Source organism: Cricetulus griseus, chromosome X (genome assembly GCF_003668045.3).
Source record: "Cricetulus griseus strain 17A/GY chromosome X, alternate assembly CriGri-PICRH-1.0, whole genome shotgun sequence".
NCBI classification, from domain to species: domain Eukaryota; kingdom Metazoa; phylum Chordata; class Mammalia; order Rodentia; family Cricetidae; genus Cricetulus; species Cricetulus griseus.
In genome coordinates, this window is record NC_048604.1 from 83340350 (window position 1) to 83358420 (window position 18071).

The 18071-nt window shown below is 35.9% G+C and overlaps 1 protein-coding gene across 3 annotated transcripts in view; it reads right to left on the minus strand.

Moving 5' to 3' along the window:
* The window catches only part of Dmd (dystrophin), a 1637847-nt gene that overhangs the window by 326019 nt on the left and 1293757 nt on the right, over positions 1-18071 (minus strand). For all 3 annotated transcript variants that reach the window (XM_035449892.1, XM_035449894.1, XM_035449893.1), the window contains one exon: positions 8525-8671. In XM_035449892.1, the coding sequence (XP_035305783.1) occupies positions 8525-8671 (147 nt within the window). The remainder of the gene's footprint in view (positions 1-8524; positions 8672-18071) is intronic.

Here is an 18071-nt window from a genome sequence, read left to right on the forward strand (position 1 = left end):
AGATTGTGAAAAAGTGACTAGCTGCTTAAAATTTGTGTTAGTGACACAAGTGATTTCTTCATAAAATGAGTGGTATATGAGTAAGACCATTTTATATTCAAGATACAAAATACATTTTTGTGCTTCTCTGTAAAATTCTATGATCCATAGTGTAAGAGGGATTTTTCTATCCATAGTCACAGAGTAATAGTATCTCCCAAAAGTCTCAGAGAAATACAGACTCACAGGGTTCTTGGGAGAGCAAATGACTCTCTGGGGGTGTTCTGATCATTTCTCCAGGTGATTTTTGAGCCCTGCTATCAAAGCAGACAATTGGAGGCTGCTTTTACAGGAAAACATTGACTCCTTTCTTGGGACTACTGAGAAACTAGAATCAGAAAAAAATAACTGGCATTAGTACTTCCATTTTTTATGACTTTTTGTCTCCTTTGGCTCAAAGCACAAAGGTAGGTTGTATTAATCACTTTTCTGTTGCTGTGATAAAATGCCATGGTCTAGGCAACTTACTGAAGGAAGAGTTTATTTATGTCTGTGATACTAGGAGAAGAGTTCATAATGGGGGTAGTGCATGGTAGCAGGTTCTGGAACAAGCAGATTCAAGTCTTTAACTGGTAACAAAACATTGAGCAAACTACAAGTGGGTTGAAGCCATGAACTCTAAAAGCCACTGGCATGCTTCCTCTAACAAGGGTGAACCTCTCTATACTCTCTCTAAACAGCACTACCAAATGGGGACCAAGTGTTTGAATGCCTGAACCTATAAGGGACAATTCTCATTCAAACCACCACATAGGTTATTATTATTAACTTTTCCAATTGAGTTATCTTAGATTCCCAGAACACCAGAATCTCACAAAACAGAACTTTTTCCCTTTGCGGTTGAGGCTGCTTCTGAAACAGATGCAATTATCTCTTGCAAGCTACCCTATTCCCTCAGGAACTTTTTCAAATAACTTTGCACTGAGGAGGTTTTCAGATAATCTTCTAGGACCAGAGAAGAGACAATGTTGGATGAGACCACACCTTAGCCAGACTGGCTTAATTCTGTGTACTTCTTGTTCTCTATTGAAACTTAAAACTCCTGTTAGTACCCAAAAGATAGACTGAGGGTTACTGTATCCCTATGTATGCTCTTCTTCCAAATACAGTCACATCAGAAAAAAAGTCACCATTTCTTCGTGCTTTGATTGGTATGTGTCTGGTGATAAATCCTGGTTTATTGAGACTGATGTAGTGTAAACTTTTGCTCTAAAACTTCTATTTACACAAAGTTGTGAAAAGTGTTTTGTAGACCAGTGAAAAGAGAGTAAATGCTACATAATAATATTAAATGTTCTAATAAGCACATTTGAAACATCAAAAGAAACAACATTGTCAGTTGTTCTGTTTGATGTGGCAGGCAGACTCCATTCATCGTCAAGAAAATACACAGATTTAAAAACCGTAAAGAATAAAGGAGGGAAATACTTTATGATGACATAATTTAATTGACTAAATATGTAAAATATTCTCTGTTCAACATGTAAGCATTACAAAACACAATTTAGAAATTTCAGTTTTTTGTACTAAGTCCTTGAATACTTTTTTTTATTTTTTTTTTTGAGGCAGGGTTTCTCTGGGTAGCCTTGGCTGTCCTGGAACTCACTCTGTAGACCAGGCTGGCCGTGAACTCACAGAGATCCACCTGTCTCTGCCTTCTGAGTGCTGGGATTAAAGGCACGCACCACCAAGCCCGGCATCCTTGAATACTTAATGCATGTTACATTTTAATATGTCTCTCTATAAATTGGATAAATTCAAGGTCCCAACAGCTTGATGTGCTACCACATTGTATAACATAGTTTAGACAGTGAAATGTGAAATAGAGTAAATATAAATCCATACAGTAGCAAATAATATTGATTGTACTTTATTCAAAGATTCCATGCCTTCTTCATGTTTCTCTTTACCTTCCTCTTCCAGGCCAAAGGAAAGTTAAGTGCTTAGTCTCTGTGGCTCCATGGCACTGCACCTTTTATAGAACAGAATCTTTTGCATGATGTTATGTCTCATTTCTCAAGTTTGAGTTTAAACACTCACGGTGTCTAACATTTTGAAGACTTTTTAAAATATTTTATACTTGACTACCTTGAATGTGCTAAATGTAGAACAATGGTTCCTCAAAGTATGGTCCCTGGAACATCAATGTCAATCTCATTTGGGAATTTGTTAGAAATACAGAATCTCAAATACCACCAAAGTCCTAGTAAATTCAAAACTTTGGATGAGGGGACTGAGTGAAACATTTTAATCAGCCTTCCACATAATTACAATGTTCACTAAATTTTGAGAACCATGGATACAGAAAAAAAAAGTACTTCCATGGAGAATAGCCTCAGACTGAGTTCTCTTGTTTAATCTCAAAGACATTTTAAGTCTAGCCTAAGAAAGAAATCAATGGAGGATATGCTAGGCAGATACCATGAGAAATACTCCTTAGTAGTTCTGAAGTGAGAGAGGCTGGGTGTCCTCTGCTTATCTTAAAAGCAATAGGGCCTATGTAGTTAGCTAGAGCCGATGGTGCAGCTCATTTAGGCTTCCTGCTTAGAAGGGAGTCCACAATACAAAGGAATTAGTATAGAATCAGTACTAAAAAGAAAAGTGGGAAGAACGTGTTAAGATCTGCCAACATATTTGTAGGATTAGAAACTATATTCAACAATGATAAAAAATACACAAAGAAGTGCCTAGAAAATCTGTCACCAAAAATACGCCTGTTTTTGTTGGTTTTAAACTTTTTACTTATTAGAGTGTGTGTGTGTGTGTGTGTGTGTGTGTGTGTGTGTGTGTGTGTGTGTGTGTGTGTGTGTGACTTGTGCCATATGCATATATGTTCATGTTTTGGGTGTCCATGTGGATTCATGAATGACCTGACACACGTATAGAGATTTGAGGATAATACTGGGTGTCAGACAAGGTCTTCAAACTTGTTTGAGGCAGGATCTCTTGTTTTTCACCACTGGATATATTAGGCTAGCTGCTTGCAAGCTTCTGCAGATTCTTTTATTTCCAACTCCTATCTTGTCTTAGGACTGTTGGCATTTCATATAATTGCTAACATGTCTGGATTTTATACAGGTTCTAGGTATTTGAATTCATGTTGTCACATCAAAACGGAAAGAGAAAACATCCATTTAACTATTTCTCCAGCCTGGTTTTCATTTTTGAAATTTCAATTGTTTGTTCAGTTTCAGTTAACAAATGCAGCCACACAAGTATCCTGAATGTTTATGGCATGGAAAAATTGAGGGAAAATGGACTTTGGGGGGAGAATAGCAAAACACACATTTGTAAGATTTTCTTAAAATGTCATAGGTATGAAAGGTCTTTTTGGTCATTTGTCCATGGACCAAATAGGATTATTAACATGCCTTCCCTGTTTATAGTAAATGCTTACTCAGTGCTACTTCAGTGAAAGGAAAGAATGGAAACAGAGATGGGTATGCAGGATGTGAGTGCCTAGAATGTTGGGACACTATAGTGGTATGCAGGAAGAGAACAACTATTTGTGCATGTTATCAGAGGAATGTGAGCAAACCTCATAAAATATACTCTGTTAATAGCATGGTTCTTTAATATATTGAAATAATTTTGTGCCTAGAAATGCCTTCATAATAATTAATTTATTTTCCCATTCTGTAATTCCTTATGGTTAATGTAGCACATATTTTTTAAGTTACAGTATATTTTCATCTTTTTTGCTGTTGTCATACATGGATTTATTCATGAGTACAGAGATGGTAAACTAGTCCCTTCCATGATGAATAAAGTAAATGGCCATGCCACTCAGTGTATGCACATTACTTCAAAATTGAAAAGGGCTCTAGTTTTAACTTTCCTTTCTTTTGATTTTTGATATTCATTTGTACTTGACTAAATATTAGGATTGGTTATACTTTAAGAGTTGACTTAATATAACTTTCATTGGATTTTAATATAGTTGCTAAGTTGTAAAGGCAATAAGGAATAAGTTTCTTTAAAATTTTATATTTGAAGGAAGTGTGATTTTAAGGGTACACAGAACTGGGTTTATTAATCCATTGTTTTGTTAAAGGAAGATTTCAATGTTATTATACCCAAGAATTATTTTTAAAGGAGTCTAAGTTTGGAAAAACATCAAGCATTTCATCAAGTATTTCACACTTTTCTTGTCCAAAATATGCTTAAAGTATGACTTTGTTAATCCCAAGTTCAATGGGACTTTAAAGAAAGGAAATATCACAAACCATTTCTGAGGATCCGATTCAGATCTTGTGACACTTTACACTCAATGTGATTGCAGTTGTGTTATGTTTGTAGGTCTCAATTTCCTCACTTATGAGGGTGAATAATTATAATATGTGCTTACAATACATAATTGGAATGCTACAAGGATTGTGAGAAAGTATCTGAGAGTACTTAATAAAGCAACACCTTAAATAGCCTGCCAATGATACAAGTAGGAACATCCATACCAATGCACACTGAAAGGAGAAAATAGGATTTTATTCCAACAGAAAATCTAAAACAATGAAACAAGTGTCTTGTACTTCTTTTTCTGGCTTCATAATACATTTGGAAGCTTCTTAATTCACTATTTCTAGACACAGGTAAATGACGGCTAGATCTTATTCTGCTATTGATGGTCACACCTGTCTTTGTTATATGTCTCAACCATTTCAGTGATCTTCTATACAGATAGCATACAACTATGGCTTTCTTTTTCAGGAGAAATTAATTTGTCAAGTAACTAAACCCAAGATAGTCTGATGTCAAAAAAGGTAAAGTCAGACAGCATGTAACTCCATTCTTTCTCTTGCATCATTTTTTCCCAAATTCTAGGACTTTTTATTTTCTCACAACTATATATGCCTTTCTACTACTTCAACTGTTTTCAATGTTTCTTTGTCTTGGCAGAAAAAAAAGTGAACTTGTACGTAGCTTGTAATGTGATATTTGTCAACAGATAAAGCACCATAAGTGACTACATTCTGTATTCTGTACACCTATGCAGCCACAATGATGGTGAACACAAGCTTCCCAGAACAGAAGCTGGCGAATTCCCTACTTTGACATGCATTCTTCTAAATGTAGGATAGACATAATATAACTGAGTTCTTCACCTACAACTGAATGTAATTGTTTGATAGTAATATCCATTTTTGCACTATGAACTATGTTTTATTTTTAATAAAATTTTAATATAATGATATCATTTCCCCCTTTGCTCACTTCAATCCCTCCAATTTAAGCCCATCTTGCTCTCTTAAAATTCATGTCCTCCTTTTAAAATTGTTACACACACACACACACACACACACACACACACACACACACACACACGCGCACGCGCGCGCGCGGATATATTCCTAAATATATTAACACAATTTTCTCACTCCCTCTAACATTATTTTCTATGTATGTGATCTCAGGGATGATGACTTTGTATTGGATGACCAACTGAGGAATCATCACTGAGGAATACCATTTCTCCTGTTTTCAGAAGTCACTTTGGACAATGGACTTTGGGAAGCAGATCTGGAACTAACCTGAAACTCCCCGCCCACTGAGAACAAGATTTCATGGTACCAAAAGTTCCTACACAAACTTCCAAAGGAGGAAAGCAACCAACAATCCCACTCAGCTGTGACACCTATGAGCTGCAGCAGTGAAGAGGGGCACACATAGCCTGGCAATAATCAACAGAGATAGTGTTTCCTACAAATGTCAGAGGCATGAACTTTCATTCACATGGATAGTTTTCTCTATTTGCCTTGTTTCCTTTCTGAATAATGCATCACATTTATGACTAACTAGAGTTACATAGCAGTGTGGTGAGAACTTAACAGTAAATAAAGTATGTAATAGACTTGACTCAGTTATGTGTAAATCAAAATCTTGGGTTCATCAACTTTCTGCTAGACATACTTTCTAAGGATATCTTTAAAGTTATCCTAAAAATAAAAGCATTAAACTCACTACGTACAGGAGAAGCATGAACCAAATACTGAATAAATTGTTTAACATGAGAAGTCTATGTCTATATAGCCTCAAGATAAAAGGTTTAGAGTTATGGAAGAAGTAATGTAATTGCAAATAGCTACATATATATTATGATGTGAATAAAAGAAGCATCATCATTGGTTCTAAACTAAATTTTGTCATGTGACTCTCTTCCTGTTACTCAGATACAGGATCATAGAAATGCCAAATTGAATTATTATGTTTCAAAAATAAGAATTGTAGCTTAGAGATGTTAACAATTAACCCAATAAAGACTGTACTATTTTTCTACAGTCCACAATCTCATTTCATAAATTTCCATGTACTTACGATCGCATCCTTGTGTAAAATTAAACTATTAATATTTTTCTTATGCTTTACAAATAAATAGCATAACTTGACTGGATCATAAAGGATTTTGTGGTGCTGTGGCTATAACCCAGGACCTGGTACTTTCTAGGTAAGCATTCTACCACTGAGTTATAATCTCAAGCTTACACAGCATTGGTTCTTTGTTTGCTTTTTATTTTTGAGACAGAATCTCAGTATGTAGCTCTGGCTGTCCAGAAGCTCACTATGTGTAGCAGCCTTGCCTGGATTTCACAGAGATTGTCTACCTCTGCCTCTCAAATGCTGGGATTAAAGGGTACACTGCTATGTCTGGCCCACGGAGCATTGATTCAAAGGAGTTATTCCTATCATTCATACTCTTTTGACCTCAGTCATAAATCTATATGCAGCTGTCACCAATCTTGTACTACATTTTGAAACACAAACGTTAACACTTAGCCTTTTACAGGAAAATTGAAAATTCAATCCAAGAATGCTTGAACAGAACAAATGTGACCTTTGGATTCCTTTGGACACTCATCACTTTACTCATTTATGCTTTAAATAAAATATATATTTAAGGATTAAACTGATAAGATTTTAATAGTACCAAACTACCATGGGGCGAAAGGACATATCACTTACCAGTATTGTCAATGCCACAGATAACAATATGCCATATGAATATTTTGTGATTATCATGCAAAAATTAAATTATATAAGATCTCAATGGGTCTGGAATTTGAAACTTATTTGTTTATTTTAGTTAAAGATCCAGCAATTCTGTAAGTGGACTTTTAATCATACTCTCAAATTGACCATTGATGGCAGAGGAACCTGGTTTATCATTTTTTCATTATCAAAACTTTGAAGCCAAATACTTTCAAGCCTAGTTTCTTTCTAGTCACAGGAGTATACAATCTGTAACCTATGAAATTGGAAAAGAAAAATATAAGTCTCTAATTTTATGGCTAAATCAGTTTTATAGTTTGGAGACATAACACAATGTCCTTTGTAGAGGAAATATACACTACCACTATAGCCATTTCTATGTTCCCATTGTAAGGCAAATGCTATTCTAAAACCTGTGTGAATTAGATCATTCAACATTATTGCATCTATGTTGTAGATGAAGGTACTGACAACCATAGAGGTTAAATGGCACAAATGACACATAGCTAATCAGTCAGATTCCCAAGTCTGTGTATTATCCTCATAGTAATAATTGCAATAACATCAAGATCTAGCATGTATAGGGTACCTTAAAACAAGTTCTGTTTCAATGACTCATTATTATACTAATATTGTGACTTATTTATCCTAACACACAAAATGCACAATGTAGAGAATTCTATTAACTTTTAGAGGAAAGGCTAAAGGACAGAAAGCTTCAGTAAATTGTCCAAGGTGCCACAGTAAGTAAATGACACCTGGAACACATGCCCATTCCCTATATTTACTATACAAACCTATGAAAAACTTCTATGTATGGAATTATGATATGTTACTTGTTCTTCTTAAGACAATTTATTCCACACTATTGACTCTTTATTCAAAGAGAATTGCAAAGGGATGGATATTTTCAGAATCCAAGCAACACCATCACAAAGGAATTGTCTATTAGTAATTCAGTTCCTCCATTGTGGTTCACCACTGTCTTTCATGTATTTACAAGACATACTGAACTCTAGCTTTCAGACATTTCTGAATTGAGTTTAGTAACATAAGGGCTTATCAAACAATACAAATCAGCTGGGCGTTGGTGGTGCAGACCTTTAATCCCAGCACTTGGGAGGCAGAGGCAGGTGGATCCCTGTGAGTTCCAGGCCAGCCTGGTATCCAGAGTGCCAGGATAGGCTCCAAAGCTACACAGAGAAACCCTGTCTCGAAAAAAAAAAACAATACAAATCCACATGCCATTATGAATATCAAATTATTACCCTTATGCAACATATTCTTGCTATATAGCCATGGCTAGCCTGGAACTCACCATGTAGAACAGGCTGGCCAGAAATTCAGAGATTCACCTGGCTCTGCCTTGCAAGTGCTGAAATGAAAAGCATACAGCAATATGCTTGGAAAAATGAGTAACTTTTGTTGCTCCTTACAATTAAACGTTATGTACATGGCATTTTACTATACCAAGGAGCAATGATGCTCACAGCAGGCCTACCTGCAGAAGCTTCCATCTGGTATTCAGATCTTCCAGAGTGCTGAGGGTATAAGGTGAGAGCTGAATGCCCAATGTGGTAAGCTGGCGAGCAAGGTCATTGACTTGATTGACATTCTCTTTAAGAGGGGCAGTTTCTCCCCGAAGTACCTATGAGTCAAAAAGAAAAATCCTTTAAAACAAAAAAATCTAGACATGTTGGAACTATAAGACATCTTATTCTGTTTGGGGTGTAATGCCAGGGATGCTCACTCTTTGATCTGAAAGTGCTAATATCATCAATGCATATAAACTGTAAGCTCTCTGGCAATGATATTAGGAGGCAGTCTGTTTGAAAAGTGAAGTTTGGAATTAGTGCCTGTGGTGGTTTGAATGAGAATGGCCCCCCATAGGGTTCTATATTTGTATGGTTGGCCCTCAGTTGGTGGAACTGTTTGAAAAGGATTATGAGGTGTGGTCTTGCTGTAGGAGGTATGCCAATGGGGGTGGCCTTTGAGATTCCCAAAGCCAATGACATTCCCAGTTAACTCTCTCTGACTCTTGCTTGTGGATGACATGTGAGCTATCAGCTACTGCTCCAACAATTTACTTTTCTGTTGCCATCCTATCAGCCATGTTGGCCACAGACTCACCCTCAGAAACTGTAAGCAACCAATAAATTATTTCTTCTCTAAGTTTCCTTGGTTATGGTGTTTTGTTGCACCAATAAAATACAGCCAAGATAATGCCCTTATAAAAGAGACCTCAGAGATGAAGCTAGTCCCTTTGATTATGTGAGGAAGTAGTAAGAGGCAGTAGCTATGAGGAATAGATAGTTACCAGACATTATATTTGCTAGCATTTAAAACTTGTACTTACTAACCTACAAAATGACAGAACTCGATTTCTGTTGTGTGTAGCTCACTTGGTTTATGGTATTTTCTTTTGTAATAGATGCCCAAATAGACTAATACACTACAGCAGCGCATGTTTATTAGTGCTTTCTTGGTACATAATGTTGTGATAAGCTTTACCCACAAATTAACTAATCTTTTTCCTACACAACAACCATCTGTGACTGGTACTTGGAGCATTTTCATTTTACCTTTGAGAAACTAAACTTGACTTTAAATAGTGCCAAACTTTTACTGGTATCCTGGGATACAAATTTTGAATTGCTTACTTCAGAGTGCATATTCTTAATTATGACTTTATGTAACTCCACAAAAATTCTGGAATGACAAAATTACATGACAAATAAAATGCTGCTAGATTCTAAATTCTATATTTCAAGTTGTAATGGATTATTTTTTACAATGGAAAGATAAACTAAATCATAATGGTACATTCATCCTTTGTACCTACTACATAATAAATACTTTCGTTTAGGGAGGAGGGTATTTTGTCAGCCGAGGATGACTTCCTGCTCTCATGCTATTTTAGCCCTTGCAGTAAAGACTTTGTAAGGCTCCCATGGGGATTTTGGATGTTTCTGAAGTTTGAAAGCAGGAGTCTCTGATGTGATGCATCATGAAGATCTGTTGAACAGAACGCTATGCAGATATGCAGAGTATATTGTCATGCATCATAGCTACCCTATTGAGTTGGCATTTATGGATCTTTAACATGATGCATGACAACCAAATGTTCCAGTGAGCGACATCTAAAGGACAAACTTCCTCTCTTAGGAGAACAGTTTATATAATGTAATGCCTGTGCACAAGGACAGCATCACTGAGTTGACTCTCTATTAGACTTGCTTGATCTGGGAGGTATTACTTCCCTGTCTGGTGTTCACTGGTTTTATAAAGGCATATTTTTTGTAATACCCTCATCCATAGCCCTTTTACTTCTTTTGATTCTAAATAGAAGCTGGTTTGTACAATCAAAAGAAGGGTGGTATTATCCTCTTACATCAACCTGAATACCTAACAACTAACAAATAACATTTACAAAGTATAAGACTCTTAAATTGTTCTCATATGAAATACAGCAGGACAATCACTTTTTTGAATATTTTAGCACAGAAAATGTAGATTTATTCAGGAAAAATGAAAAAGAACCCCCAAGAGTGAGAGGGTCACCAAAAGAGGAATAATTTGAACTTAGAGTGTTTGGTTTAATACAAGGTCTTGCTACAGCCAAGCTGCTCTCAAATTCAAAGCAATCCCCCTGCCTTATCCTATAAAGCAGAACTTAGAGAACTCTTTTTCAGACAGACTCTTCCGTAAATAAACCTGGTTAGCCTGGAACTCAATATGCAAACTGGAGTGGTTTTAAACTCCTGAGATTCACCTGATTCTTCCTCCTCAGCACTAAGATCAAAGTGCATGACACCATACCAGCCACTTCAGCTTTTAAAAACGGTCATTAAAATATATTAAAATCATGGTTTCCTTTGGTGAAATCTCAGTATATTAGTGATGATTTTTCCATGCGAAGAACAGGATAACCACTACTGAACTACTGAAATGCATATTTAACAGGATAATATTTGTGACATTTACAATATATATATATATGTATACATATTAAAACTCCTGATATATATATATATATATATATATATATATATATGTATTGGTGGAATAACATTGGAATCACATTGAAATGATAGATGTTGTTAGCAAAAAATGACTTTATTTCCTTATGAACCTTATGAAGAAATAAATCTGTAAAAAGAATCTACACTAAGTGCCCAGGTGGAAAGGCTATTAACACCTATATATGGATATTTGTCTCTCAAAAGAAATGATTCATAATTATTTAGTTTTCTGCAATATAATGCAATATAAATGTTAGAAAACAGACTTCTGAAATGTCAGTGGGGAAACCTGGACAAGGATGATGATGGTTACAAAGGGCAATCATGTCCTTTTAGATTATCACATACATTTCTAATAAGCACAGATAAACATGCGAGGTTGAATGGGAAATAGGAACCACTGTGAAATTGGCAAGATGGCAGGATGTCTTTTTGTGTGAACTAGTGAGGTGCTCAGTTTCCAAGATATCTCATACTTAGATCACAGTTTTGATATGTAGTAGGCATGTTCCAGTGCTTTTATTCTAACATTTTAATTCTTACTTTCTCTCTCCAAACCCTAGGAACAATGCTGGATCTGTTGAAGGTAAAAAGAAGTAAAACGTAAGCTCCAATACTCATTCCCCTTTTGTTTTCCTTTTAAAATATACCCTTCTCCTTTTCTAAACTCTTCAGTATCTTGGTAACATTTGGTTTCCTCTTTTGTACCAATGATAGCTGATGATCCTTGTGGTGATCTGCAAGTAAGTAAAAATGCTTGCAATATCTGTTGCATGACTTGCTCTTCTCCTCTCTTTAGTTCAAATGCTATTTGCTTGTACATTGCAGCTGTCCTTTTTATTCAATTCTACAAACCTGTTTTCATCAATATTATAATGACAATTTAATTAGCAACATCCAAAATCAAATAAGTATTCTCTTTTAAAGATAAAAAGCTACCATTTCTTGAAAACCAGGCTAAACAGTCTGCAAACTTTCTTTCTAAAGAAAAATAAAAGCAAATGTTGTCAGTTAGATAAGAGTAGAACTTAGGAGTCTGAGATCAGAATGCTTACCATGTTTCCTGATACATTCTTTCTACACTAAAGAAACAGGAACTGGAAATCAAACAGATTGCATTATCAGTGTGCCTTATGAAGGACTCCAATCAGTGGACATCCTCTCAAAGAGATTTAACACATAAGGAAAACACTTGTGACTATTTAAACTAAAAGACCAGTTTAAGTAATGTTTTATTATTATGATCCCTACTTAACCATATTTTTTGTATTAACTGCTCAACTATAATTCTTAATCGAATCATAAGAGGGAACAGCTATTATAGATTATTTTACTACTAGTAGCTTTCTTTTTATTTAAATTAGAAGCAATCTTATTTTATATATCAATCCCAGTTCCCTCTCTCTCCCATCCTCCCATGTCCACTGACCCCCATCACATCCCTATTCTGTTCCATAGAAAGTGCGGGGCCTTCTATAACTGATATTATTAGTATTAGGCTTGGCAGTAAGTCTATTTACCAGCTGAAACATCTCACCAACCTAACAGAAATATTTTAAATATATATTATTTTATTTTGTTTATCATCGTTGAGGCAGGGTCTTCCTGTGCATCTCAAGCTAGCCTAGAAATACTCATGTAGCCCATGTTGGCCTGAAACACATAATTCCTCTTCCTTAGCCTCTTGAATGCTGAAAATATAGGGTATAGATTGGAAATTTTGACAGGAAGAAGTCTAAGATGAGGTGGCAGTTAATGAGTTGCCTTCAACTTCTGCTGCCTTGACTTCCCTGTCAAGATGGAAGGTACCCTTGAACTGTGAGCCAAAAAGAAATTCTTCCTTCCTCCCTTTGTCAGGATATCTTGTCACAACAACAAGAAAAGGAACTAATTCCACTATGTAAAGCATGGATGCAGGGACTACATCATTTAAACAGATTTAACATTGAGTTTGAATATACTTTAACCGTTAGGGATTTTAATATTATAAACATAAATTTATGTTTAAATTATAAAATAGTGCCCATGAAATGTCAGAAAGTACAGTTAACTCTGAACTTTGCAAACTTGCATACTTTGCAAAATGCACTAGGTTTTATTCTAGTTCAGAAATATTAAGTGAGAAAACATTGAAGGGAGCCATTAGACTGTGGGTTTTTTGAATCCCTTTAACATCTGGAATATGTTCTCCATGAAAGAGCAAACCAAGCCTAATTTTATTATGACTAGTTTAATGCAGGTAGAATTTTCACTTCATTAAATGTCTGATTATAAATACAAAATCACTGATTAGAATGATACATAAGTTTGATATGTCAAGTTTCTCTTTTATGAAATTAAATTGCCTGTCATGTCTTTGTTTATCTTTATGTAGTTAAGGATTTTTTTTCAAGTATGTTTGGAATTTCAGTCATCAACCTTTCATGAAAATATAAAGGAATTGTCTCTTATCAAGGAAATGTCATTTGTGAAGAAATAATTTTGACTTGATAGTTAAGAGACTCTATCTGTTCTAAGACACAGAAGGTCACTTTGGAAGATAAGAGTAAGTTGAGTGTGTGTGTGTGTGTGTGTGTGTGTGTGTGTGTGTGTGTGTATTGCACAAACAAACATGAGCACAGAAAGGCTAGAGGAAGATGTTGGAAGATTCTGTTCCTTGAGAGGGGTCACTCATTCAACCTGAGGCTCAGTATTTTGGCTAGGATGGCTGGTGGTGGTACCTGCCTGACTCTATTCCCCCGCACTCTGGTTACAGGCACATGATGTCATGTTTGGCTTCTATGTAGGTGCTGGGAATCTGAATCCAGTTTCGCTTGTTTTTATACCAAGTGTTCATCTCCACTGAGCCATTTCCCCAGCCCTAGGAATTCTATTTCAAGAGATTTTGTTTATTCTGTGAAATTGGAGAGCAACAGATGAGGTATAGTATGCAATGCATGGTGTATAATGAATATTCACTTAATTTGAAGATGAATGTAGGCTAAGTAGGAGTCATCTAAACCAGTTTTGATAGGGATTGTGGAAGAGAGTTGACCTGTGAAATGCAGTAGCACAGAGAGCCTATTTGAAGCTGAGGATCAAAATGTTTTAGCAGAATCAATCTGCTCTAATTCCCTTTTCCAACAATGTTCCATTGGAGAAAGAAAAAAAAAGCAGTTGATCCGTGTTTAAGGTTTTGTCAGATGATTGTGGCACAAATACTTAGGGATAAGGGTGTTTCAATTTTAGACAGAATGTGATTGAAATACAGACTGTGTAATCTAAACTGGATTAGTTGGAAAGTAAGGCAAGATGAGGCTTGTAGATGGAGAGAAAATAGAAGTGTCAATTGTGGACGTCCAAGATAATGTAAGAAAGGCCATAGCAGGAGTATCTGTACAAATAAGCCAGAAGGAAGGGAGAGAAGGATGCCCAATAAGTTCTCTCTCTCTCTCTTTTTCCCTCTCTCTGTCTCCCTCCCTCTCTCTCTCTCTCTCTCTATATATATATATATATATGTATATATATATGTGTGTGTGTATACACATATATCACATATATGCCTTGCTTATATATGTAAATAGCTTATATATGCACATAGCTTTATTTGTTGTAGGATATGTGTGCATTGTGTGAAGATATACTGCTGTGATTGATTTAATAAAAAGCTGAATGGCCAATAGTTAGGCAGGAAGTTTAGGCTGGGTTTCCAGGTAGAAAAAGGAAGAGGAGGAATAATCTAGGTGTATGGAAAGACTCAAGGAGACACAGAGGAAGCAGGATGGGCAGTGTGTGACAGAATGTAGATTAATAGAAATGGTTAATTTAAGTTATAAGAGCTAGTTAAAAACCTAAGGCCAAGCTTTCATAATTATTGTTATCTGAGTGTCATTATTTGTGAACTGATGGCCCAAAGAGAAATCTGACTACATTTACTTACGAACAAATTGCTACTCAAATTCTATCAATGTCCTTTTAAGGCATTCAGGCTTCCCTCTGAAATTTCAAAATGGTCATCTGTAGGGGTCCTGTATGGCTTTACTAAGAATTCAAGGTAGTAGAGTCAAACAAGAAAGAAGTATCATCTTAGAGCTATTGACAGTATACAGAGACATTTGTATGGCAAATACTACTTAAGAAATACTAGAGCAACTGAGTTATTCCTGTACAAGAAAACCTTATTGAACAATTGTTGGTGAACCAAGAGCCTGAAAAATATATTCCAAACACACAGTTGTTAGATGAAGTCACAGGATTCTTCAAGTTGGGTTAGTTATTGGAAGCAATAGAAGAAAAGTATCGGGTCTGTAAACACAGATCTTTATTGAATTGACTAGTTACTCTCATTCAAGGCACATGGAAGCTCTCACTGCATTCAGATGCCCAGATATTGAGGGCAGATAGAGCTGAGCTGTTTATGTGACTTCAATATTTCTGGCTGTATGCATCATACTAATGAGCCAAAGAGAGTCAAGTATTGAACCTTGATTTGCCAGACCTATGGAGATTCAAAAAATAGCTGTGTGGAATAAGACCATAAACTTGGTTAGATCAACCACAATGAAATGGATGGTTAGGTGCAAGCAAGTCTTTCATGAAATGCATCAGGCCTGAAGGCCAGTCACCCCTCTCATCTTGATTTTTTACTTTGGGTTTTTTCTCCCATACTGTAGAGATGCCCACTGTTGTAGGTCATGCTTCAGGGAAGCAAAGACTTAGTGCTCCTCTGAGAAGGATAGGGAGAGAAACAGGAAGAAAGTCAGGAAAGCCAAAGGCATATGCGGTCCCATTGGTAGTACTTTTCCCCAGAAGCTTTGATGTAGAAATTAGACCATGGTGAGATGCATGTCTAAACACAGGGATTACTTTCTTTTACTCCTCATGGTCTTAGGGGAGAAAAGATGGGTAGAAATTCGTCCTTTTGGTTGAGGGAGGTTCTTTGGAAAAGGATTACTTTTCAAGCATTTAGCATCTAACATTTAGAGATATAGAGGAAGGGGTACACAGTGAAGGAATCTGTCTGGACCACTGGAAGTGGTCACTATACCAACTAATTTCATCTAATTGCCTATTCTCTAGTACCTCAGGCACTGTTTCTCCCCATCTCCCCACCCCAAGATCTCTTTATGTGAATTCTCATCTCTACGCTAGCTATGAGGCTGTCTCAGAGCTTCAACAAAATGTGTGTATTATCATTTTGATAATGTTGAATACTTTGTTTCTTTTAAATTCTAAACGACAGCATGGAACTATGAAAGAAGAGTTAGTGTGGAGACAACATGAACACAACATTCTGTCTTTAGTATCACATTAGTCTCAGGTGGAGACAATCTTGACAATAAATTATGCCAAAGAAGCTTGTATTAAAAATAGAATTACAATTGCATTCTGTTACAATATCATTTTTATTGTGGTAGCCTGAAGGCAAAATATTATATGGTTTCATTGTCTCCCTTGCATTTAGTTTTCAGGACCATTGTAAACTTTTATATTTTAGCATGATAACTTTTGACAAGCAAACTTTATAAGTATATAAATAATAAAAATAGAACCAAAACTAATGACCTAGCTGTCCATAATCAGGAAGGGTAAATTAAAAAAATAGGAAAATAAATGTAAGGTTTGTTGGCATGAAGAAAATTTTATGTCTTTATTTCCCAAGAAATTATTGATAATTATATTTTAACTGTTCTTCTCAGACTCAGCATGATTCCAAATTTGTGATATTAGAATAACAGAAAACAGTACACTTTCTAAGTTTTTGCAGATAGAACCAATGATTTTACAAGTGAGAAAAGGTCTTCCTCTTCTTTTCATGTTACTGAAAATAATGCACACCCAAACATAAAATTTTCTTTTAAACGTTTTACTTTTTGCACTGGTTATGATTTGAGACAGGTACCCACTATATAACAGATGTGAACTTATGATCCTCCTGTAACAACCTATACATTCTTCATCTGCCATGTCTAGAAGCCTCCATGAAGACTTAAACCCAGTGTTTTTTAAACAAAGACAGAAGTATATATTTACTATTCAATAGCAACCATCTTCTTAAAATATACTTTTAAAGATTTATTGCTGGGCCAGGTGGTACATGCCTTTATTCCCCAGCACTTGGGAGGCAGAGGCAGTGAGATCTCTGTGAGTTCAAGTATGTGAGTCCCAGGTTACACAGAGAAACCCTAGCAAAAAGAATGGTTTATTTTGGTGTATTTGTGTTTGTCTCTGTGTGTATCCTGATGCTCATGAAAGCCAGAATAGAGTACTGGATCCTCTGATGGTTGTACCCTGTGTATCTTGGGTGCTCAGAAGTGAACTCAGGACCTCTGAAAGTGCATCAAGTGTCTTAACCGCAGGGGCATCTCTCTCATTCTAGCATACAATTTGAGAATGGGGAAAAGGACAATGCTGATCATAGAGGAAAGATTTTTTTAACTAATTTGAGTTTTTCATTTTTTGTGTGTGGTTAATGCATGTATGTGAATGTGTGTGAGGGTGAAACTACTTGTGTTTGCACAAGTGAAAGCCAGGGGTCAGTATCAAGGATTTTCATCAATCATTTGAGAGAGGGATGCTCAGTACACCTGAAGCTTGTTGTTTCCAATAGGCTGGCTGTTCAGCGAGCTCACAGGATCCTCCTGTCTTTGCCTTCTCAGTGCTCGGGATACAGATGTGCACTGTCACAACCAGGCTTTTTTAAATGAATGCTGAGAATTTAAACCCAGGTGCTCATGCTTGCAGAACAAGCACTTACCCACTGAGCCATATCCCCAGTCCCAGGTTTCCCAAGTTTTAACTTAAAAAAAAGCAAGTTGAAAAATCTTACTTACTTCAATTTCCTTGGAAACTAATTCCACAGTCCAAAGCCTGACTGCTAATTATTTCTTTTCTATATAAAAAAGCGAGCAAACAAACAAACTAAACAAACAAAGCCATTTAAAGCTTTCTGCAGCTTTCTAATGACACAGTTAAAACTAATAAAAAGGTAGTTCATGACTGTTTTACAGAAGCTAATTGCAATATATGTACAATTAAAATAAAAGG